This window comes from Wickerhamomyces anomalus (genome assembly GCF_001661255.1).
Source record: "Wickerhamomyces anomalus NRRL Y-366-8 unplaced genomic scaffold WICANscaffold_8, whole genome shotgun sequence".
NCBI classification, from domain to species: domain Eukaryota; kingdom Fungi; phylum Ascomycota; class Saccharomycetes; order Phaffomycetales; family Wickerhamomycetaceae; genus Hansenula; species Hansenula anomala.
This window is the reverse complement of record NW_017567117.1, coordinates 248,904-272,843: the sequence shown is the minus strand read 5'-3', so window position 1 is coordinate 272,843 and position 23,940 is coordinate 248,904. Positions and strand designations below refer to the sequence as shown.

General features: G+C 33.6%; 12 protein-coding genes across 12 annotated transcripts; 6 read left to right on the top strand and 6 right to left on the bottom strand.

Moving 5' to 3' along the window:
* Positions 1-22: 22 nt before the first annotated feature.
* HST2 (histone deacetylase HST2) lies at positions 23-1,051 on the top strand (the record flags this gene model as incomplete). The annotated part of the gene is made up of 1 exon (XM_019182483.1): positions 23-1,051. A coding segment is annotated over one exon (1,029 nt), but the record flags the coding sequence as incomplete, so codon positions are not given.
* A 33-nt stretch (positions 1,052-1,084) lies between these two features.
* YME2 (Yme2p) lies at positions 1,085-3,556 on the bottom strand (the record flags this gene model as incomplete). The annotated part of the gene is made up of 1 exon (XM_019186030.1): positions 1,085-3,556. The coding sequence occupies one exon, from the start codon at positions 3,554-3,556 to the stop codon at positions 1,085-1,087; it is 2,472 nt and encodes an 823-aa protein (XP_019036054.1).
* A 326-nt stretch (positions 3,557-3,882) lies between these two features.
* Positions 3,883-6,864, top strand: RQC2 (Rqc2p; the record flags this gene model as incomplete). Its single annotated transcript, XM_019183976.1, has 2 exons — positions 3,883-3,888; positions 3,943-6,864. 2 exons carry the CDS (start codon positions 3,883-3,885, stop codon positions 6,862-6,864), a joined length of 2,928 nt encoding a protein of 975 aa, XP_019036053.1.
* Positions 6,865-6,950: 86 nt separating this feature from the next.
* Positions 6,951-7,526, bottom strand: RET3 (coatomer subunit zeta; the record flags this gene model as incomplete). The annotated part of the gene is made up of 1 exon (XM_019183975.1): positions 6,951-7,526. One exon carries the CDS (start codon positions 7,524-7,526, stop codon positions 6,951-6,953), a length of 576 nt encoding a protein of 191 aa, XP_019036052.1.
* Positions 7,527-7,799: 273 nt separating this feature from the next.
* On the top strand, positions 7,800-8,620 carry TAF3 (Taf3p; the record flags this gene model as incomplete). The annotated part of the gene is made up of 2 exons (XM_019183974.1): positions 7,800-7,850; positions 7,910-8,620. The coding sequence occupies 2 exons, from the start codon at positions 7,800-7,802 to the stop codon at positions 8,618-8,620; spliced, it is 762 nt and encodes a 253-aa protein (XP_019036051.1).
* Positions 8,621-8,717: 97 nt separating this feature from the next.
* On the bottom strand, positions 8,718-12,299 carry RRP12 (mRNA-binding protein RRP12; the record flags this gene model as incomplete). The annotated part of the gene is made up of 1 exon (XM_019186029.1): positions 8,718-12,299. One exon carries the CDS (start codon positions 12,297-12,299, stop codon positions 8,718-8,720), a length of 3,582 nt encoding a protein of 1,193 aa, XP_019036050.1.
* Positions 12,300-12,543: 244 nt separating this feature from the next.
* MRPS16 (mitochondrial 37S ribosomal protein bS16m) lies at positions 12,544-12,837 on the top strand (the record flags this gene model as incomplete). The annotated part of the gene is made up of 1 exon (XM_019182499.1): positions 12,544-12,837. The coding sequence occupies one exon, from the start codon at positions 12,544-12,546 to the stop codon at positions 12,835-12,837; it is 294 nt and encodes a 97-aa protein (XP_019036049.1).
* Positions 12,838-13,780: 943 nt separating this feature from the next.
* RHB1 (putative GTPase RHB1) lies at positions 13,781-14,326 on the top strand (the record flags this gene model as incomplete). The annotated part of the gene is made up of 1 exon (XM_019186028.1): positions 13,781-14,326. One exon carries the CDS (start codon positions 13,781-13,783, stop codon positions 14,324-14,326), a length of 546 nt encoding a protein of 181 aa, XP_019036048.1.
* A 160-nt stretch (positions 14,327-14,486) lies between these two features.
* Positions 14,487-15,845, bottom strand: WICANDRAFT_36942 (caspase family protein; the record flags this gene model as incomplete). Its single annotated transcript, XM_019182493.1, has 1 exon — positions 14,487-15,845. The coding sequence occupies one exon, from the start codon at positions 15,843-15,845 to the stop codon at positions 14,487-14,489; it is 1,359 nt and encodes a 452-aa protein (XP_019036047.1).
* A 484-nt stretch (positions 15,846-16,329) lies between these two features.
* WICANDRAFT_81668 (uncharacterized protein) lies at positions 16,330-18,152 on the top strand (the record flags this gene model as incomplete). The annotated part of the gene is made up of 2 exons (XM_019185281.1): positions 16,330-16,576; positions 16,705-18,152. 2 exons carry the CDS (start codon positions 16,330-16,332, stop codon positions 18,150-18,152), a joined length of 1,695 nt encoding a protein of 564 aa, XP_019036046.1.
* A 237-nt stretch (positions 18,153-18,389) lies between these two features.
* On the bottom strand, positions 18,390-19,226 carry WICANDRAFT_36768 (uncharacterized protein; the record flags this gene model as incomplete). Its single annotated transcript, XM_019182472.1, has 1 exon — positions 18,390-19,226. One exon carries the CDS (start codon positions 19,224-19,226, stop codon positions 18,390-18,392), a length of 837 nt encoding a protein of 278 aa, XP_019036045.1.
* A 2,106-nt stretch (positions 19,227-21,332) lies between these two features.
* WICANDRAFT_65719 (uncharacterized protein) lies at positions 21,333-22,952 on the bottom strand (the record flags this gene model as incomplete). Its single annotated transcript, XM_019183973.1, has 1 exon — positions 21,333-22,952. One exon carries the CDS (start codon positions 22,950-22,952, stop codon positions 21,333-21,335), a length of 1,620 nt encoding a protein of 539 aa, XP_019036044.1.
* Between the last annotated feature and the right edge of the window lie 988 nt (positions 22,953-23,940).

Here is a 23,940-nt window from a genome sequence, read left to right as displayed (position 1 = left end):
GACTCAATTCAATTGAAAAGAATCAATTCAAATGTCAATTTCTCAAAAGGACTTACAGAAAGTGGCTGCCATTCTCAAAAGTAGCCCAAAAGTCATCTTTATGGTGGGTGCTGGTATATCAACTGGGGCAGGTATTCCAGATTTCAGATCTCCAAAGACAGGACTTTACCACAATTTACAATCACTAGACTTACCATATGCTGAAGCTGTTTTCGATATCTCCTTCTTCAAATCTAATCCAAAACCCTTTTATACATTGGCTAAGGAGTTATATCCTGGTCAATATGTCCCTACAAAGTTCCATTTCTTTATGAAGCTGTTACAAGATAAGAAGTTGCTTCATAGAGTGTATACCCAAAACATTGACACATTGGAAAGAGTGGCGGGCGTTGAAGCTGACTATATAGTGGAGGCTCATGGAAGTTTTGCTGAAAATCATTGCATCAAGTGTCATAAAGAATTCTCTGGTGATGATTTTAAAAAAGATGTGTTTGATAAAAAAATACCAAGATGTAAAAGTTGTAAAGGGTTGGTGAAACCTGATATTGTGTTTTTTGGTGAAGGTTTGCCTGAAAGGTTCTTCAATCAATGGGAGGAAGATTTGGAGGATTTAGAGAGTGCTAAGGATGGAGAATTTTTAACAATTACAGCTGGTACTTCATTGACCGTGTATCCATTTGCTTCATTGCCTTCTGAAGTTCCTAAGAATCAGAAAAGAGTATTGGTGAATAAAGAACGTGTTGGAGATTTTAAATCCAAGAGGGAAAATGATGTGGTGTTTTTAGATGATAGTGATGAATTTGTTGAATCTTTATGTGATCTGTTAGGTTGGAGAAAAGAACTCGATAGTCTGATTGCAAAAGGTACTAAGGATATCAAAGGAATAAAACATGAAACTGCAGAAGAGAAAGCTAAAGAGATTACAGAAGATGTCAAAGAAGAATTGGAAGAGGAAGCAAAAGAAGATGAAAAGAATCTACAAGATCTTACAAAGGATTTGGGTACTCTAAATTTAGAAAAATCAAGAGATCCTACTTCCAAAAGTATATAAAATGTCATAAATATTCATACACATATTACTGACTCATTTAGAAAATGCCTTGATTGCAGCTTCTGCCTTGATGATGTTTTCATTTGATAAGTCAATCTTATCAGCTAGATAAGATAATCTTCCTCTAAATGCTCTCTCATTTGCAAAATATGATAATTTTTGAACTTCTTCCTCAAATTTCTGAATCTTTTGAGTTTCTGCACTAATGATTTTCAATAAATATGCAGTTTCCAATACTTTTGATACTGATTGATCTTTAACCAAGTTTTGGAATGCAGCTCTATAGATTGGTTTAGCTGGGACAATTTTATCCATGATACCACGATCCCTTGAAATACCAATCAATCCATTACGTTCCAATTCAATTAAGCCAGATTCTGGTGCAGATTTGAACAATGGATTGTAAATCAGCTTCTTAAAACTAACTTCTTCATTTTCAGCTAACAATTTCATCAATTCCCAAGCTTGAGCATTTTTCATTCCTTGATCTTTTGAAAGGAAAATTTGTGTAATTTGTTCCGCTGTTTGACTAACCATTCTATCCAAAGCTTCTAATGGAGCTTCCCCAGATTTCACACGTCTTACAAAAGCTTGTAAATCTAACATTCTACCACCGATTGGTCCCAATGCTTTATCTAAATCCTTAGAAATTGAGTGTAATTTCACTGCATCAAGTTTCTTTTCTTGCAAATTTTCATCATCTGAAGTATCTGCGACATTATCATCTTGTAATTGGCCCAATACATAGGATTTAGCAGATTCATGCGATGCATCAGATAATCCAATTGTTTTGAACACTTGGTCAGGTAAGGATTCTGATAAGAATTGAGAAGTGCCAACATCTTCTGTCAAAAAGATAACATGTGCCAAGTTCATTGAAATCAACATTGCAGTCCAGTCAGCCAATTCTTTATAGACAAAGGCATTACTTTCAGATTTATTAGTAGTGGAGAATCTATCAATAACAATAACTGGTTTCTTTTCAGGATGTTGTTGTAAGAAATCTTCCTCTTTCACAGGGGTTGCGTTTTCACCAGAACCGATAATTGCTTTATAACCTGATAATGAGATATTTCTGACCGCTATCAATACACTTGATAATATATTTCTGAATTGAACATCTTTTGACTCTGCGAATCCAGATTTTTGACCAGTTAACCCTTGAACACCTAAATCTATAACATTTGAGAATGAATTCAACCATGGGAACACAGGGAAATAACCAACTTCATGAGCAGCGTTAGAAATGAATTGAGAATCGGTTCTTGATTTCACTAGCTTATCACAATCAATGTATAAAATGTTATCACGATCATGAAGTGCATGTTGCATAACTAATTCATGTTTACCAGTACCTCTTGGACCTCTAACAATGATAAAAGTGTTGACATTTTCCTCAATCCATAATTTCAATTCTTTAACAATATCTAATCTCTCGGACCATAAACCTCTTCTTGGACCACCTTTAGCATCTTGACCAATCAATTTTTGGAATGAACTGATTGTGGTGTTTGTAAGATCATTCACCCATTTCACAACAGAATTCTTTTTACTCAAAATGAATTTGTTTGTAATCTTGTTTTCAATACAGAACTCTCTGATTGGATCAAAAATAACAACTGCCAATGTTGCAAGAACGGCCAATATTAAAGGAATTGCAATTCTAGTGTGATTAACTAACCAATCAATCAACACATTCTTACTATTATATTTCTCGTATTGGATATGTAATGTAGTATCATTCAATTTCATACCTGTAATACAATTTTTGGAACAAATGGCACCTCTAAAAGATCTGAAAATCACAGTTGCCTTCTTATCTTCTTCTGATGCGGGTTTGATGTCATAAATTGTACCATATCTTCTAAACAATGAATATAACTCTTCCTCACTCAATGCTGGACCAGTGAATTTAACTTTGATGGTTCTATTTGGAAATCTTCTTAAATCTTCAATCCATGGAACACCCTTCACAGGGAAAGCTGCAGATTGGGTTATCCAATTCAATAAGCCATGTTTACTTTCTTTAACAGTATTTTGTTGGATCTTGGAATTCAATTCAGAAACAGTATAGTTTGGAGGAACCTTAAATTTCACAAAAGCACCACCATCTCTCTTGATAGGAACTAATTTTGTAATTTCTAAGCCTGGAATTGAGACACTCCCATTTTCTTCAGGGTTTGCAAGTTTCATGACATGGGATTGAATAGCCTCAGGTCTCTTATCAGATACAATCACATATGAGATCCATTGTCTAACATCCCATATACTTGAACGGAATGGTAACACATGGTCAAAGTAAAGCATTGTTTCTTGATCATCTTTCTCAATAACACCAGTTTCATTTGCATCAACCGATTCACCAGCTTCGATGTCTTTTTTTTGGATATCATCACCTGCGAATCTTCTAGGAACGTAAAATGCTGGTCTCGGTGTTATTAGTCTTGTTCTAATTGGATTTGAAGCCAATTTAATGGATCTGGCACCAAGATATCTCATCACCATTATGTGCCAAATTGTTTATTCTCTAATCAGCTTAAGGAAATGATATTTGAATATTAACAGAACTCTTTAAGATCAGAACTAAAGCATGAATTTGAATGCAATCTTCTGTTTTCCTTGATTCCTAAAGGCCAATTGAGTGTATTCGATTCAATCACAAGTTGCTATTTAATTTTGCTTCCAAAGGGTTTCCAAATCTTGATCATCATAGAAAAACGGAAATACGAGGTCTGTGCTCGGAAGTTGCCACTCGCTGAAAAATTCATGAATCAAAAGAGTCCTGAGCTTTGGAATATTGGATCAGAATTCTCGAGAAGTTTTGCCATAAAATGAAGGTAAGTGATCTGGAAATACTGTTGATGGTTTATTTCGATTCTAACAGACCCTAGCAAAGAGTTACCTCGTTGGATTTGCAGATTTTGGTCTCAGAATTGCAAAATGAGATTACAAACTATAGATTGCAAAACATTTACAACATTGCAACTTCAAATAGGCAATATCTCTTGAAATTTGGATTACCAGACTCCAAGAAGAACTTGGTGTTGGATTGTGGATTCAAGCTTCATTTAACTGAGTTTTCAAGACCAACACCTCAGGCACCATCTAACTTTGTTGTCAAATTGAGAAAGCATTTGAAAAGTAGAAGATTATCAAGCATCAAGCAAGTTGGAATTGACAGGGTCCTTGTTCTAAGTTTCAGTGATGGTATGTACCATCTTGTATTGGAGTTTTTCAGTGCAGGTAATGTCGTGTTATTAGATCATGAACGTCGTATTATGGCCTTGCAAAGATTGGTTGAAGAAAAGGGTAATAATGATAGATATGCTGTTGGTGAGACTTACAATCTATTTGATGAAAGTTTGTTTGAAGAAGATGAACAAGTTGAACCAAAGTTTGTCCCAATTCAACATGATGCTTCAACTATCCAACAATGGATCAATGACAAAAAAGTCACACCTTCTGATGATAAAGGAAAGAAAAATAAAGTTTTATCAATTCAAAAAGTTTTATATCAAAAAGTTCCATACCTTTCAGCTGATTTAATATCTAAAAACTTGCACAAGCATTCAATCAACCCATCGTCATCAAGTTTGGAATACCTAGAGAGAGCTGATGAGCTTGACACTGTTCTTAAAGAAACAGAATCTGAAGTACAAACCATTTTACACACTAAACCATTGACCGGATATCTTGTTTTGAAGCACAATCCATTATATGATGCTTCAAAAGATGAAGAAGATACAAAGTTTTTATATGAACAATTTCACCCATTTGAACCTGCTCAGTTAAAAGATGATGAAGAGCTGGTGCAAATTCAAGGCTATAACAAGACTCTTGATAAATTCTTCTCGACTATTGAATCGTCAAAATATGCCTTGAGAATTCAAAACCAAGAAAATCAAGCAAAGAAAAGATTAGATCAAGCAAGAAATGATAAACAACAACAAGTTCAACGTTTGGTTGATGTTCAAGCTGTTAATAGTCTTAAAGGTGAAACTATCATTTTCAATGCTGATATTGTTGAAGAAGCTAAAGCTGCTGTCCAAGCTCTTTTGGATCAAAGTATGGATTGGAAAACTATTGAAAAATTGATCAAGATTGAAAAAGGTAAAAATAATAAAGTCGCCAGTGCTATTAATTTACCCTTAAACTTGAAAGAGAATAAGATTAGTTTGAATTTGTTAACTGAAGCTGCTTATGAAGATGATGAGGAAGAAGAAAGTGAAAGTTCAAGTGATTCTGACTCTGATTCTGATGAAGATGAAAAGCCAAAAGCAAAGAAGGATAATAAAGTGAAGAATAGCATCAATGTCACAATTAGTTTGGGTTTATCAGCCTTTGCAAATGCTTCTGAATATTTCACTGTGAAAAAATCAACTGTTGAAAAACAGAAAAAAGTTGAACAATCTGCTTCAAAAGCTTTAAAAAATATTGAACAAAGAATTGAAAAAGATTTGAAAAAGAATTTGAAACAGGAAAATGACATCTTGAGGAAATTGCGTAATCCATATTTCTTTGAAAAATTCAACTGGTTCATCTCAAATGAAAATTATTTGATCATTTCAGGTAAAGATGATTCACAAACAGATCTAATCTATCATAGATATGTTAATGACGACGATATCTATGTCAATGCTGATATTGATGGTTCAAGTCATGTTTTCATTAAGAATCCTAATAAAGGTGAAGTTTCCCCTTCAACTTTAATGCAAGCTGGTATTTTGTCCTTGGCCACTTCAAAAGCATGGGATAATAAGATGGTTACTTCTCCATGGTGGTTATATGCTTCAGATGTTACCAAGAATGATATTGATGGTACTATCTTAAAGGCTGGTTCATTCAGATATTTGAAGGAGAAGAATTTTCTGCCACCAAGTCAACTGGTTATGGGGTTTGCATTCTTGTGGAAGATTAAAACTGAAGAAAATCAAAAAGAATTGGAACAACAACTCGAAGAGTTGGATAATTTGGACATCAATGATATTCAGCAAGATGATAAAGAATCTAATGAGGTGGAAAGTAAAGCACCTGAGCCTGTTGAGGAAGTTAAAGAAGAAGAACCTGAAACCACTGAGGATGCGGAAGAAGCTGAAGAGGGAGAAGATCAAGAATCTGATGACCAAGAGGAAACACCTGAATTAGAATCACAGTTTGATACCATGTCATTAGCTTCAAAAGCTTCAAAACAAAAGAAACCAGTCAGAGGTAAAAAGAGTAAGATGAAAAAGATTGCTTCAAAATATGCTGATCAAGATGAAGAAGAAAGAAGACTCAGAATGGAGGCATTGGGTACCTTGAAGCAACAAAACCAAAGAGAAGAAGAATTAAAGAAACAACAAATACAAAAAATCAATCATTTGAAAAAAGTTGAGAAAAAGAAAAGACAAGAAGAGATCACAGCAAATAAATATGCAAATTACAAGGAAAATATCAACTATGATAAAATCATGAATGAATTGACACCAACTCTACATAAAGAAGATGAAATTCTGGAAGCCATTCCTGTTTTCGCCCCATGGAGTGCTTTACAAAAATACAGATATAGAGTTAAAATTCAACCTGGTAATACTAAAAAGGGTAAAGCCGTTCAAGAAGTTTTACATTATTTGAATATGAGACCTACAGACCCAAGTGAAAGTGATAGAAATTATGATTGGCCAAGAGAACATGAAGCAATTGCTGGTTTGAAAGATACTGAATTGTTACCATCCATTTATGTTGGTAAATTAAAAGTTTTACTACCTGGTAAGAGTTCTGCTGCTAAGAGTACAAACAAATTTGCAAACAGCAGAAAATCCAAAAAGAAATAGTTTTGATGAAATACAAACTTTTGGCATCTCTAGATACTGCTTTTTCTTGTTCATTGTAATTTACACGTATACACCACCTTCAGTTATTAAAGACCTTGTTGTAATCTTTCAGCTAATTTGCCTCTAGCAAAATTGAAAGCATTGAATAAACCTTTTTCACTCAAATCAATGTTTTTCAAACTTGGTTCATTAGTTGGGGCTTTTGAAGTTCTTGCTGCAATTATTGATGATTCAGTTTCTAAAATAATACCATCATCAATTGTTTCATCTGCAGCTATACTGACTTTATCATAATTTTCTTGAATAGTTTTTTTATCCACTTGGAAATTCAAAACTTTGTCTAAACCGTCTTTAAACCCTTCTAGAGTTGTGAATAATACAGATTCATTTTCATCTAAGCCACTAACTAAATATATCACCACGTCAGAAACTTCTTTATAAACAACGATATGATTTTCGAAAAGTATGATATCACCATTTTGTTTAAAAGTCTTTGCAAACAATGCTTTCTCGAATGATTTTTGAGCTTTCAAACTTGAAAACTTTGATTCTTCTTGCTCTTGTTGATGAGGTGCTTTATAGTATTTGGCATATAATCTTTTACCTTCATTATCTAGTATTAAAAACGCATCAACAGCGTAAAGTGATAGATTTTTTGACATTTGTATGGATTAATAGAGCTAACGAATCCAGTCTCTCCCAAACCAAGCAACCAATTGACGCTCTTGTGTGGCTAACTCTCGAGTCTGTTGTTTGATTTGACGTGTTTGAAAGAATGAAATGTTGATTTGATCGAAATCGATCCTGGCCCAATTCCGGGTAGCACTTTTCGCGAATTTTTATTTCTTGACCTCGAATTTGGAAAACATCAACACAATTGAAGCCTCTAAAAACCAACCAAAACAGAGGCAAATTAGGAGCTTGAAAGGTATCCAATGAGTCCCTCGTCATTCAATTTCTCGGTGCTTAGGGTCACAATTATACAGGTGAGCTTTTTTTTCATGTTTTTTCGCCTTAATAGAAAATACTAACACCACTAAACCAGTTGTTAAGATCCATAGGATTCGATAGATGTCCACCAACGCTGATAGATATATTGACTGATATTTACATAAGGCATCTCCAACTACTGGCTTCAGAATGTATATCTCTTGCTGATCTTCAGGGTAGACGGGAAATCAAAATTCAAGACATTACACAATCATTGGAAAACATTGGAATGATCAAACCAACAAACATACTAGATATTTATGATCAGTATGAAGGTCCAAACAAAGGCGCGGAAAACTTCTTGCTGTGGGTTGTGGGTAGCATTCCTGAAAATTCCCGTGTGGTTAGCAAACCAACACCAGAAATGTTGAATACAAATAAGGTGAAATCAAATCCGGTGATTCCTGAATATATCAATGCATTAAATAACAGGCAAGATCCTGATGAAATAAATGGTGATGCTCTAAGAAATGATCAACAAAGGCAACAACAGCAACAACAAGATGAGATCTTGGATGATGATTGGCTCAAGTTTTTGATGAAAAAACAATCCAAGATTGGTCATGAAGAGAGATTCAAAAATACAATTTTGAACACACAAACTTCAAATTCACATAGTGATTATACAGTTGTTGGTCCAAGAAATGAAAAATTGGAGGAAAAATTACCTTACAATATACGGTATGAGGAAGATGATGATGATGAAGATATAAATATAGGCTCAAGACAACAATCAGTGGAATATAGAAGCGATAGTTACTATTGAATCCTAATTTTTTTAATGAACAAAAAGTAATGATCACCTACGCATTTCAAATTACCTGTAGTTTTTCTATTAATATACAAAATGTGAATCCCCTCCATTAAAACTTCTTACGAGCTTTAAACTTTTGTCTTGGTTTACCAACTTTGTTGTTCTTATTAACGAATTTTGGTCTTTCATTTCTAGCTGGTCTTGAAGTTTCCTCACCATCATCCTCACCATCATCTTCATCATTATAAGCTTTAGCACCTCTCTTGAATTTGAATTTATTCTTTTGACCTTTAACTGGTCCAGATCTAACAGCTTCAACATAAGCATTAATACCTGATGTAATAGATTTCAATGGATCTTCATCATCGGCATTGTTTTTATCATTGAAATGCAATCTACCATCTTTTTCAAATTCTGATGCATTGATCTTTCTACCACCTTTCTTTTGTGGTTTTGATGAGGAAATGTGAGATAAAGCTTGACGATCTAATAAATCTAATGGTTCATCATTAGATTGTAGAATATATTGGTTACCTTTCTTATTATTTCCTTCTTCAGCATCGTCTTCATCTTCATCTTCTGATTCATAAAGAACTTCTTCATAAGCGTTAGAGAATTTAGATTTTTTAGAATCTTCAGCATCTTCTTCGCCTTCTTCAGCTTGTCTTCTCTTAGCTCTTGCCTTTGTTTTTCTAATATTGTTCAACAATTTCTTATCTTCTTCTGGGAAATTTTCCTCAATAGCTTCAAAACCAAATCTTCTAATTAATCTTTCAATAATATGTTTAACTTTTGATTTGAAATGACCAGTATGTTCATGTGACCAACGTAACAAGTTTTCCAACATGGTTTTCAATTTTGGTCTAACAAGTTCTTCTGGTAAACTAATAGCTGCGATTTTGGCAAATCCAATAGCAGATTTAGCAATTTCTTTATTATTAGTAGTCAAGAAAAGATCAACAGTTGAAGTTATTTCAACTAATAAATCTGTTGAAATTTGATCTTTAAATTCATAAATCAAACAACTAATAGCTGTGATGGTAATACTAATTTGATGGTTGTTATCACCACCTAACCCACCAAGAACCATCTTCAAATATTCTTCTAAACTACCTTCTGAATCTGGAGTATCATCTGGGAAACCATCAAGTTTTGAAAGTTTAACAACACCTCCTTTATTCATCACATTACCCATTTCAATCAAAGTTTTATATGATAATTCTCTTGTTTTTTCATTAACACTTGTAGTTGACAACGTTATTTCTGATAAAACACCAGGAATGAAATTTAAATGATCTGAAGGTAAGATTTCTAAAATTGTGGAGATGGCTGATAATCTTGCAGCTTTGGCAGAAGGATGAACATTATTGGTGTTATCAATGATAACTTTTTCAATAGATTCAATAAATTTACTCAAAGCTTGAGTACCAGTTGGAGTTTCAACAAGTTTAGAGATAATTCTATAAGCTCTTTTTTGTAATAATGGTTCTTCGGAAGTAACAACTTGGTTGAAAATCATGAATAAAGCATAATATGATGATTCTGGAACATATTTAGCCATGGCAACAACTAAATCCATCATGGTGACACTTAACTTAGATTTGTTTTTAGCTTGTTGTTGGTTAGCTTCACTTTCCAAGGCATCTTTCAACAATGATGAAACTTTGTTAAAAGTTGCTTCCAAATCAGTTGGTGAAGAAATACTCAAATAAGCATCAATTGTTTCCATAACAAAACCTCTTGATTCTGGAACTGTTTGTGAAAAAACATTAAATAAAACAGCCAATATGTTTGATGATTTTGTAGCCAAGTATTCAACATTAGATTGAGCTTCTTTGATAGAAAATTGTTGAGATAATAATTCATCATCGGCTAATGCACCATTAGCATATGCAACATTACTTTCAACCAACAATCTTAAAGCATGACAAACGTTAACTCTTAATTCAACATTTGAATACAACAATTGTGATAAAGTTTGAGCAAATTCATCAGTAAAAGATTTTTGTAAATCGTTTGGTAAATCAGCAAAATGTGGTAATAATGACCAAGTTTGATCAATAATAGTTTGGAAAATCTTGGAATGAACAGAGTTTTTATCTAGGGAACCCACTTTTTCAGAAAATGCTTCAATCAATGGCATGAAATGTTGAATGAAATATCCTAATCTTGCAAAACGGACATTATCCCTCAATAATGGTAATAACCAAGCTCTACCAGTTTTATTAGCATCAAGTAAATTCAGTGGCAAAACATTTAGGACAACTTCAGGGCCTAATTCTGTAATGGCATTACCAATGACAGCTTCAGCTTCAGCTTTATGTTCAAAGTCTTCATTAGTTCTCCATTCACCAACAATTTCTAATGGTTTTAAGAAATCAGGATTAGTTCTCATTCTTAATTTAGTGAAACATGTAGCAATAACTTCTAAAATTTCCTTTGTAGCACTAGTATATTTAACAGATAATAATTCAGTGATTATTTCAGAAATTCGTGTAATGACATCATCAACTTCTTCATATATTTCAGGTGTAATATCATCGCCATTTGGTAATAATAAAAACTTTTCTGGGATACCTTCACTTATAATGGCTATTATAGATTGAGAAGCACTAATATAAATATCTGAAACTTCAGAAGCGAAAAAAGCTTTTAAAATTTCTAAAACTTGTGGAATTTTCTTGACAGCTTCTAATGGTTCAATCTTGGAATAAGCAGTAACACCTTTTGAAACAACAGCAATCCAAGGAGCAGCTAAATGAGAATCATTAATTGATGGTTTTAGATCAAAGATGATATTTAAAACTTTAACAAACTTATCATTATCGATTTCATTAGTCATTGAATTGAATAAACCTTCAAACCCACCAAATGCAGCAGAAACTAAGTATTGATCATTAGTTTTTGAAATCTCTAATAATAAATCACACAAGTTTTCAATTTTAGCAGCTGGCCAAGTATTTGCAGAAGTGATTGAACTGATCAATTGTAAAGCATGAATTAATTGGGCAGAATGTTCTTTATTTGTCTTTTGATTTGGTTTAGTACTCAACAATGTAACAATTGATTTGATTGCAAAGTCAGCAGCCATACCACTTGCAACATGTTCCAATGCTGGACCTGGTGGTGGATTTGCTAAGATCTTGTGGATAGCTTCCTGAGCTCTCTTTCTAACTTTTGGTCTTGGATCTAATGAATACTCTAGTAACCCACCAAACCCTCTACGAGGATTAATATTTAATGAAGTGTTGTTCCATGAGTTCAAGTCTTGAGCAATCAACAAAGTTTCTAATGCACCAATGGCAGATCTAATTAATGCAGCTTCAGCATTTGAATTTGTAATAGCTGGTGCTAATTTTGTTAAAATTTCTGGGAATTTAGATTTTAATAAAGTTTTTGGAATAAATGGTAATGTTAAATCCAAGAAATAAGCACTTGAAATAGCTAAGGCTGAGTCCAAAATTTCATCACTTTCACTATCAATAGCTTGATCTAATAATGATAAGAATGAAACGAAATAAGCAACTGGGGATTTGGAATTATTTTGATCATTGATATTTTCTTCAACAGCAGATAAAATCAAGGCCAAATGTTTTTGGTTCTCCAACTTGGAAGTGATTTGGTTTCTGATTTTCTGGAGCTTGAACTCGAAATCGAGTTCTTCAAGACCCTTATCACCTTCAAAAGACATCACTTATCAGTAGAATTATTGGAAAGAGATCAAATTTGTCTTTATAAATGTTTTCATTAATATTAAAAACGTCTTAAATTTTTTTTCTTCCTCATCGCCCTCGTATTTTACCATTTTCAGAAACTATTTCCGGTCACTTTTTTTTTTCAGTTTTTGAAAAATTGAACAATTTTGAACAAAAAACATCGTTAAAAAGATTGAAATAAAATTGATTTAACGCTAAAAGATCAGTTTGAAGCTAAAGATGACCAAAGGTTTAGTGAGAATAAGACTTGCCAGATTCGGGAGAGTCAACCAACCTGTTTATAACATTGTTGTTGCTCAATCAAGAAAACCAAGAGATGGTAAACCAATTGAAGTGATAGGAACATATAATCCAATTGCCCCACCAGGTGATAAACTACCTTCGGGAAGACTAGCAGAGCCAAAGAAGAAGGTTGAACTAGATTTTGATAGAACTAAATACTGGTTGTCAGTTGGTGCTCAACCAACAAGTCCTGTGATTAAATTGTTGCAAAGAGCTAAATTGTGGGTTTAAGAGAGAAGAAAGAAGGTGAAAAAAGTTGAAAGTGTGGTCTTTCCGCAGATGATCAATAATAACCAAGTTATTGAAAGACCGAATGTTGTGTTGTTGCTGCAAAAGATTGATGATAGGTTATGTATATTATGTAAATAGTGTTTTGGGATAAATTGCATTTTTTATTTATGGTGAAAAAACTGTGATCTGTAAGACAGGATATTGTTATATGACATATGAATCAACATATGACTAGCATTAGCTCAATCATCAAGGCTCTACTCTGTTGATCTGGGTTCTCGATTTATTCGACAGATTCGCACACCAACAACTTTCAGCCTTCAACACTGCCATACAGTGCCGCAATAACCAGGGCTCAGAGCATACAAATCGACCTGATTCGCTTCTATTTTTAACAGAGAACACAAATTGATTATGGATTCGTTTTCAGGAGCACAAAAAGTATTGTAATTTTCGTGGGATCCGGTTCTCTTCATTCTGGAGCATTTGACAGGGGATTAAACAGCAAATGTCCACCTAAAACAAAGCAATCTTTTTATCCAACACACTATTCAAATCTTTTCCATATAAAACCATTTCAACTATCCCAAATTCATTAACAAAACTCCATTCCATACTCAAATAGCTCAAAAATCCGTGGAATCCTGCTGACATAAGTTTGTGGCCCATAATTAATCTCAAATCGACAACAAGTTTTTGTAAAAAAAGAAATCCTCATCATCATCATCATCATCATCGATATCATCGTTCATCTCATCTTTACTACCAAATTTCTACAATCTCATAATTCAATTGCACTTTTAAAGAACCAAGTCAAGCTCAAGAATACTCCAAACGTTTAGGCTTAAAAGACTATTATAGACTTGTCTTGAAAACACTTTATCATATTGTTCCATCACCAGATTTTTTGTTTTAAAACCACAAATATAAAAGAAATAATACAATGGCTTCACGTACAAGAAAAATCTCAGTTGTTGGTGCTCGTGGTGTTGGTAAATCCACCTTAGTTGTCCAATACGTTGATAACTATTTTTTAGAAAGTTATTATCCAACTATACAAAATCAATTTAATAAATCAATCAAATTTAGAAATCAAACTTATGAAGTTGAAATACTTGATACTGCTGGCCAGGATGAATTCACAATAATAAACGATTCCACTATCGTTCATGGTTATATCATGGTTTATGCTATAAATAGTAGATCATCATTTGAATTATTACCAGTTATAAGAGATAAGATTTTAGATTCAATCGGTACTGATAAAGTTCCAATGATTCTTGTTGGTAATAAATTGGATCTTGAAAGAAAAGTTTCTAAAGAAGAGGGTGTTAAAGTGGCTAAAGATTTTGGTATACCTTATATTGAAGTTAGTGCTAAGATGAGTAGTGGTGAAAATAGTGATATTAGTAAAATTTTTGTATCATTATTAGAACAAATTGAAGGTGAAAAGATTGACACTACAAATGAGAAATGTGTTATTGTTTAAGCTTTGTTTGGACTCCTTGTTGTTTGGATTTTATGATGCTTTTATTTTTTCCCTTATTTGGATTGCGTTTTTTTATTTTTACTACTTTAAATTAGTTTTGGTCTAAAGTGAATGGAACATATAATATATGAAGTGTTTTTGGTGATCCTGTATTGTTTTTCTAAATAATGAACTTCAAGTTAACATCTGTTGGATGTGAAGTTGATAATTGAGGTTTTTGTGAATATTTCCCAGTCATGATTTGTCTCATATTTTGTAACAATGAAAGATATGTTTGATGAGGAGTATTATTTAAGATCTTACAGAAAGCATAACTCATTGCACCTGTTGGAACACCATTTTCACTAGCATCTGCAGAAGTTTGATCATCTTTTGAACCTGAAAACATAACAACATCTGCTGGTGAAGTTTTAGTTCTTTTGGTCTTTTCATAAGCCTGTGAATTTGAACCACCAGATGTAGCTAATTTGAATAATCCTGCAACACCTCTCATAACACCTGCATTATCACCTTTCATATATGACATTGCAGTTTGTAATAAACCTTGACCGGCTTCTTCTGCCAAATTTGGTTCTTTTAAAACCCCCCTTGTAGAATAAGTATAAGGTAAATCCAATACTGATCCTGAATGACAACTATCAAATAATGCAGTTAATCTCACACCTGGTTTTAAAGGTGGAACTAAACGAGCATGTAATTCATCATCAACAATTTGACCATTTTTTTCAAAATCTAAAGGAACAATAGTTTCATCAATTCCATCTTCTTCATCACCATCGGTATCTTCTTGTTGAGACCCATGGCCTGAATAATGGAAGAATAAAGAATCATTAGGTTGAGCATCTGAAACTAACCAACCAATCGCTTTTATAATATTTTCTCTAATGGGGACTTTAACCATTTCACGTTGATCATCTGTTAACACAACAATATCACCTTCATCGTATCCATTCCTTGTTAGGTAATTCTTAACGTTTTGAACATCATTAATACAACCACGTAATTGATTCTGGGTACCAATATAATTTATACCAACTAATAAAGCCTTACGACGACCTGTACAGTTTGAATATTGATAATTATAACCATCAATACCGAATGATTGAGGATTTGTAGGTGGTACTTGGGCTTGTTGTGGTATTTGGAATTGAACATATTGGGCAGGGTCTTCTTTTTGGAAAATGGATTGGGAATTTGCAGCATTGTTGAAATCTTGGGTTGATACACGATGTGGTTCGCCTTGGGGCGGTCTATTATATCCACCTTGATGTCCACTTTGATTTCCTTGGTGATTACCTTGATAACCTTGTTGATAACCACCTTGGTGATTACCTTGGTTTCCTTGATTGTAGCCTTGATTATAACCTTGGTTCCCTTGATTGTAACCTTGATTACCTTGATTGTAGCCTTGATTATAACCTTGTGGAGGTCCCTGTTGATACTGTTGTTGTTGCATTCTAAAGTCCTGTGGAGACTGTTGAGAGTACTCGTTACGGCGTGGTCCTTGTCCTGGAAACATTCTTCAATTATTTCTTATCCAATTGATTATTCTATAAAGTAAACAAATCATCTTTCCAATTCAATTTGTTCAAATTCCAGATCTCAGCCAAATTTTTGACGTTTCAAGTTTCAACCGCCAAAAAAACGCCAAAAAAAACAAATTCGCGAAATTTGGGAAAAAATGAGATTCGAGGGTTAATAAAGTCACATGATAGTCATGTGATTGTCCTCGGATATACTTAAACCTAGAAGATACAGTAAAGTATAGCTATTAAACTGGATTCTCAGCTAGCTGATCCTGTCTCAATTTAAGTAAACAATATTTTCAACTATCCGTCAATATAATCAAGTTTATAAAGCCCAATATTCAAACCATCAACTCCCCAATTTTGTTTCTTCGCGAACATACAACCAAAAGTCATGAAATTTTGGAAAAAGCTCATGATTATGGGATGTAAATGTAGTACAAGCCAGTACACCAATCATTCCAGCTTAAAATCACCATGGGAAAGAAAAAAGGACCATCCTTGGATGAAAATGGCCATCCATACGATTACATAGTGGTGATAGATGCCGGTTCAAAAGGTTCAAGGGCTAATGTTTATCGTACGCGATATTTCAATTCCTCAACAACATTGACAACACGAGATTGGAAAGAACCTAAAACCAATGATATTAAAAATGGGAAACAATTTACATATCCTGAAATAATCAGCATGAACCCCAAGAATGTTAAGAAAATCAAACCAGGTATTGCAGATTTTATAAATAATCCAAAAAAATTACAAAAAAATATATGGGGAAATTATTAAAACATGTTTTAAAATATATCCCAAATGATCAAATCTATAGAACTCCAATTTTCCTACATGCGACAGGAGGTATGAGATTATTGAAACCTGAGGATCAACAAAAAATACTGAAGGAGATTTGTCAATACATTTCAGGGAAGTTTGATTTTTATTTACCAGATTGTTCAAGTCATATCAATTCAATAAGTGGAGAGATTGAAGGATTATATTCATGGATTGGGATTAATTATAAATATAGTGTATTGGACGCGACTACTGAGAAATCATCATTTGGGATCTTGGATATTGGTGGAGTGTCTTCACAAATTGCCCTGGAACCAAATTTAACAGATTCTGATATTTCATCAAATGATTATTTATTCAAGCTTCGTTTGAATTATCAAGATGGTGAAGATTCGAAAAATTCATTCAATGTATTTAGTGAATCATTCCTAGGTGGTATGAATCAAATACATACACATTATGATGAGATTTTAATCCAAGAGAATAAAACAACAGACCCATGCTTACCTGAAAATTCCGTCAAGACTATAACAACTAAAGATTCTCAAGGTTATGACATGGAGACACAATTGACAGGGACTGGTGAATTTACTGAATGCCTAACATCATTAAACACGTTATTAACCTCGATAACAAGTACCAAGTCATGTAATTTAACTTCATCAAGTTCATCAATCTCATCATGTTTGATAAGTGATTCAATGCCATTTTTGAAATTTAACATTGATAAATTCATTGGGATAAATGGTTTTTATTCAAATTTGAAAAATTTTTTAAATTATTCAGAATTTTATTCTAAAACTTCAAAATTATGCTCAACTAAATACACTGATTTATTAAACAGTGAAACTGATGATCGTGCTTCAGAGATGTGTTTCAAATCAAGTTGGTTAATAAACGTGTTGCACAATGGGTTGGGATTCCCAAGGTATGGTATTGATCAAGAGGAGGCAATTGATGAGAATATATCTGGGTTTGATGATTCTTTCAAGATATTGGATGAATTTTCATGGACTTTGGGGAGAGCTGTGTTGTATTCTTATTATGAGATTGCTGAGAGAACGTTGGGCAATGGTACTGAAAGACCAATGATTGGGTTTATTGAGCCAAGTTCATCTATTTTCCAATATGGTGGTGAGATCCCTGGTGTTGGATCTAGGCCTGAATATATTTTCAATAGATCTGTTAAAGAGTATGACGATAATGATGACGATGATGATGATGGTGATGATAGTGATTGGGATGATGTTTTAGAAGAACATAGATTATGGGGGTCGTTATTATTCTTGTTTATCTTGTTATTAGTTGGTTATTTAATGTTGGGACGTACAAAGAGACAAAATATTGTTGATGCTGTTAAAAAATTATATCATGATAAGTTTAAAAGTAGGTATAGAGTTGTGGAACAAGATGAATTGGAGTTGGATGAGAGAGGTCAAGAGCGTGGTGAAGGTGAAGTTGTTTTTGAAACTGATGATTCAAGACACAGAGATGATAGTTTTGAAGTTTGAAATTGTATATATAAATAATGAATATTCATGATCTACAAGTCAGTGTATTCAAACTTTTCAAAATCATTATTATAAAAAATCATTAAAACCAGAAAAGCTGGTTATAAAAGAATATTTCTATCTGTATATATCAAAAGAAGATAAAAAACCAAGTATTAATAAACGCATATGCAAAATGTGTAAAGAAAAAAGCACTAATGTACAAACCAAATCAATTGGCAAGAAAGGGGGAATCAATCACCAACATTGATAACCACCATCAACAATCAAGTTTTCACCAGTAGTGTATGAAGAAGCATCATGACTTGCAAAATACAAAACACTACCAACAAATTCTTTTGGATCAGCCATTCTATGCATTGGGATTTTTGATTCCCAAGCATTCTTCAAAGTGGTATCATTACCAATAACATGTTTAGTTAATGGGGTCAAGATATAACCAGGACTTAAACAGTTAACTCTGATACCATATTTAGCCCATTCAGTAGCTAATGATTTAGTTAAATGGATAACACCAGCTTTGGCCATGTTGTAGGCCACTTGAGGTTGTGGATCGTTAACGATAACACCAGACATTGAACCAATCAAGACTAAAGAACCTGGTTTTTGAGCATCAACTAAATGTTTAGCAACGGCTTTTGCGATATAATAAGAACCAACCAAGTTAACTTGAACCAAATCAGCAGCTTTTTGGTTTGGATATTCCAAAGCGGTATAGTTTTGACAATAACCAGCGGTATGGATTAATAAATCTGCAACGTCATTATAATATTCATTAATCTTGGAAACGGTTAATTCAACTTCATCAGCATTACCAATGTTACAACTCCATGATGAAATGTTTGGTAATGGGTTTAGGCCTTGATTTTGACCCCAAAGAGCCAAATCTTGGGCAGCAGCATCACAAACTTGTTGGTTCAAATCAACAAGGGCGATATGGGCACCTTGACTCAATAAAGCTCTAGTTAAAGTGATGGCTAACCCACCAGCACCACCGGTGACAACGGCGATTCTGCCATCTAGTCTGAATGAAGGGACGATGTCAGCGATTGTTTCTGCAACTTCTAATGTCATTATTTCTTGTGTAATTGTGTTCTTTTGTAAAGATAGTATGAGATGGAAGAGAAAGAAAGATCAAAGGGAATAGCCCAATCCTTTTATATCATTTTGGCCATGGCTTTCGATGTTGTTGATGTAAAAACTTGTTTCTTTTCTGTTTTGCTGCGATTTACATTCGATGGGAAAAAGAAAAGACGCGGTGCACATGGATAAGGGACAGAAAGAAACAGGGAAATGCGGTGATTGTGCTTGACACAGTGGGAAATTGGAAGAATAAATCAAATGAGAGGATAGCTGAGATCATAAGGAGCATAATGATGTAAATATTAATAGGTATCGTCTATATAAAATTGAAGGTAATTCGTTGTGTTTGTGGAAGGCAGCGCCTTTTTCTTTTTCCCAGAAAATTCACTTTTTTTGTCTGGGGCAAAAAACAAAATTCGAACAGAAACTGACAATTTCGATTTCGAGAGGCGACAAAAGGCGACAAAAGGCACAGTGATGACAATTGGCATGAGAGTAGAGTAGAGTAGGATAGAATGGTTTAGAGTAGTGGATGATGTAGTTGATGTAGATGTTGATGTTATAGCTGCTGTTGAAGCTCAAGCACTCTCAAACTCTATTCGATGACCTGGACGATGACCAGATGGACCATTTCTTCACTGTCAAGTGATTATTCTTGGGATCAGTTTTGGGTAACAATAGCCCTTGTATGGGGTAGAAGAGTATACAGTCCCAACGATAGCCAGCACTAGATCTCCCTCTCTCTCTCTGTTGGTCCTTGAAAGCAGGAGAGTATTATTAGAACAAAGCAATTGCCAAAGCACATCGAGCTAAAGCCCACACTTCCTATCTCATTAACAAGTACTCTTCCATCCACCTTATCTTGTTCTATCAGATATCCTTTCTCAAACTATAACTCTATAAGCCATCAAAATACCGTTCTTCTAGACATCTACACAAACTGTCAACCGTTGTTATAATTAATTAACCTTGACTCTGGGGTAAATCCGAGTAACGGTATTGATCAACAATTGTACTCAACTGTTCAACATCAAAGGCATCCAAGGTATTGAAACGTTTTGGCTTGTATCTCTAAAGTTCGTATAATTAATCCTAAACAACCCTTGTTCTTCGTTCATGTTTAGGTTCCTTTGATAGGGCATCAAGTTGAAAAGTGGTGAAGTCAATAATTAATTGATACAACCTGCTCTACAGTTCACACGCGATTTGCCCAGTTTTCAAACCATTCCCAGTGCCTTTCCTTTAAGCTGGTTCTAGCTCTTTGATGGATCACTAAACTCCATCCAGTTCATTCGATTCAAACTAATCTAGGTACAGTTGATTCAACCCTTCAAACCATCGGCTCCATACAAATCAAATATCTGGACTTCACCCACTACAGCTATAAATAACTCATTTCTCATTGGCTAGTATTCACCACAATCAATCTCACCATCAAAACAACCATCATCAAACATCAACACCTTTCCCTCAACTCACTTCAATTACTGCTCTGTATCATCATACTGTCTGTCTTTGTCCTCGATGTCCTTTGCCTAGTACGCTTCATGATGTTTTAACGCAGGTGAAGCTCGGAAAAACTAACGTCATGTTACGTAATCTCCATGCATAACGTTTACCCAAAAGGGAAGCAAAAAAAAGAAACGCAACGTCATTGAGTTTTTCCGGTGTTTGGATTAGATTCATCTTGGATAAGGTACCACAAGGAAAAGGAAAGATGGCAGAAAGAAGGTTTTTAGATATGTTTGAAGATGTAAGGAAAGAGGCTATTCTCGAGATGTGTTTTGAAGTGTGAATCTACATTGTTCAAATAAGAAAAGAGAAGTCAATTAAACGGTTCGAGATTTGAAATTTTTTGCACCATCGAATCAATTCTGATGAATTGAGTTCAGCGACGTTGTCAAATTTGAAGTGTTAGTAACTAATCAAGTGAGGTAAAAGAAAAGAGGTTGGAAAAGTTCAGCATTCAAACCATCAAGCGAGGTATCATTGGTCTTATGAATCACATATTCCTTGCACTATTCACAATGTTTTTACTACAAATCACTATTCCCAAAACCAAAACACATTCATTACTCATTAATAATTATACATCCATCACAAGAAGAAATCTTGTAAAATTCTTTTAACTTTTGCCCATCCTTTCAAACTATCCAATTTTTCTCTCAATTCCCTTTCTTCATCACTTTCAATATATCTATCAGTATCAAAATCCATCTCTTGAGCTTTTTTGAAACGATCTTTTCTATGAAAGACCCACCAGAACAATAAACAAACAGGGAAAACAAACAATTCTAAATAAAATGAAAAAAAATCAGAAACATTCCATGGTGCAAATGATGTCCAACCTTGAACCAACAATATAATTGAAGTGAAAATGATTACAAACCATGGACCATATGGATATGTCCAATTCTTATATTGTAATTCATGTAATCTCCCCTGTTTGGCCAAACCTTTTCTAAACCTGATAGATGTGATACCAATACATAACCATGAAATTTGATTAGAAACACCAACTAAATTTTGTAACCAACTCCATAAATCACCAGCCCCAATAAATGATGAACCAAAGCATAACCCACCGGCAAACCATGTAATTAAAACTGCAACGTATGGAATACCAAATCTATTCTTTCTTGCTAAAATTTTTGGTAAATATCCTTCAGTACCTAATGTGAAAGCTAATCTACTACCAGCATATAATGCATGATTCCCTGCACTTATCACTGAAGTTAAAATGACTGCATTCATAAATGAACCTGCACTCTTGGAACCAGCTTGTTGGAAAACAATGGTAAAAGGTGATGTAACAACTGATTTTGTTAATAAATTTGGATAATTATATGGAACATTCATACCAATGAAAAAAACACTAAAGATATAAAATATAACAATTCTCCAAAAAACTGTTTTCGTTATAATTCTTGTTGATCTAACAGGATTTGTCATTTCACCACTTGTTAATGTTAAACTTTCTGTACCTCCAAGTGCAAATGACGCTGTAACAAATAATTTAGCAAAACCTTTAAAACCATCAACAAAAGGAGCATCACCCATTGACCAATATTTGAAACCAATATATTCATGTTGTTCATTATGACCAACATTAACCACTATACTAACAATGAAAAATGCAATAATTGATAAAACTTTTAATAAAGCTAACCAATATTCAGTCTCACCATAAAATCTCACATGGAAAATATTTAAAAACAATAATAAAACCCAAAAGATTAAAGAAACAATCCAAAAATGGAAATCTGTCCAATATTTCATAACTAATTGTAATGCAGTCAAATCACTTGCCACACTAACTGCATCATTCAACCAATAATTAATCAATATAGCAAACCCCAACGATTCTGACCCAAACTTCTTTGCAAATGTACAAAAAGATCCAGCTATTGGCATATATGCACTCATTTCTCCTAATGCCAACATCATCAAATAAACCTCAAGACTCATTATGGAATAAGTTATTAATAAAGATAATGGCCCACCTTGAGCCAATGATTTACCTGTCCCCAAGTATAACCCAGTCCCAATGACACCTGCAATGGCAATCATGGAAACTTGACGAGTTGATAATGAACGGTTCAATTCTTTGATATTCTCAACATCACCATTTTGTTTACTGTTCGTTGATGTGGTTGATGCCTTTTCAAGATCTGAATCCACCGTTGTGGATAGTATTTCTTGTTTCTTTGGATCCATGATGTTGATCTATTGTCCAAGGGTTTACTAAACACGCCCATATTGACATATTGAGTCCTTTTCAATAGGTTTTATACTGAAGTTTTTTTTTTCGCTTTGGTATCATCATCTCATCAGTATTGCGAATATAAAAAACGCCACAGTTTAGAACAATCAAAAAGAAAAAAAACGTAGAAGAGAAAAAAACGGCAAAGTTTTTGACACATTAAAGAATGAGATTTGAACTTGTTATAAGGACATTTCTATTTTGAAATGTTTGAAAAGGTTTGGTGATTGATGAAGTTAGCTATCGATAATATGTTGAAAATTGTGTCATTTCTACTGGAAATTACAAATCTTGTACAATTCTACTTTTTAAGTCAACTGGCTTCAAATTTTCAGAGCCGTTCGAGTGTGAAGAAAATTTGTGTCATTTGTGGGAGGGAAAGATGGTTTGGGCACTTTATGGGAAAGTTGATTATAAATGATTGAATAATTAGGAAGTTTTATATAGTAATTATAGTGTTTTAATTGCTTGTTAAGTGCTTAATTTTAATGCTGTATTAGTGTATCTTTTTGAAAATCAGAAAACTCGAGTTTTTAATAATAATAATTAAAATTTTGGATTTTGATGTTTATAGAATTTGTGAATTTAAAATCGAAGAATCAGATTGCTACTCAGAACTTTAGAGAAAATGAATAATTATATATTTACTCATAAAACTATACTCAGCTTCATTTTCAGTGTTCATAATTAATTCTACTTCACTATACTATAGTGCAGTCAATCAATTGATCAGGGTGTTAATTATGAAAGATTCATGACCGGATCAAAAAAAAAGATGATCACGTGACCTCCTATTGTAATATTAACGACGTTTTACTATTATAATAGGTCACTGGAACCAAATCACAGCTTAAACTAATCAAAGATACTTGAAAACATTTCCAAATGTTTTACTATAGAATCCAGAGCTTACAGCAGTAAAGTGTATATTACACCTATAAG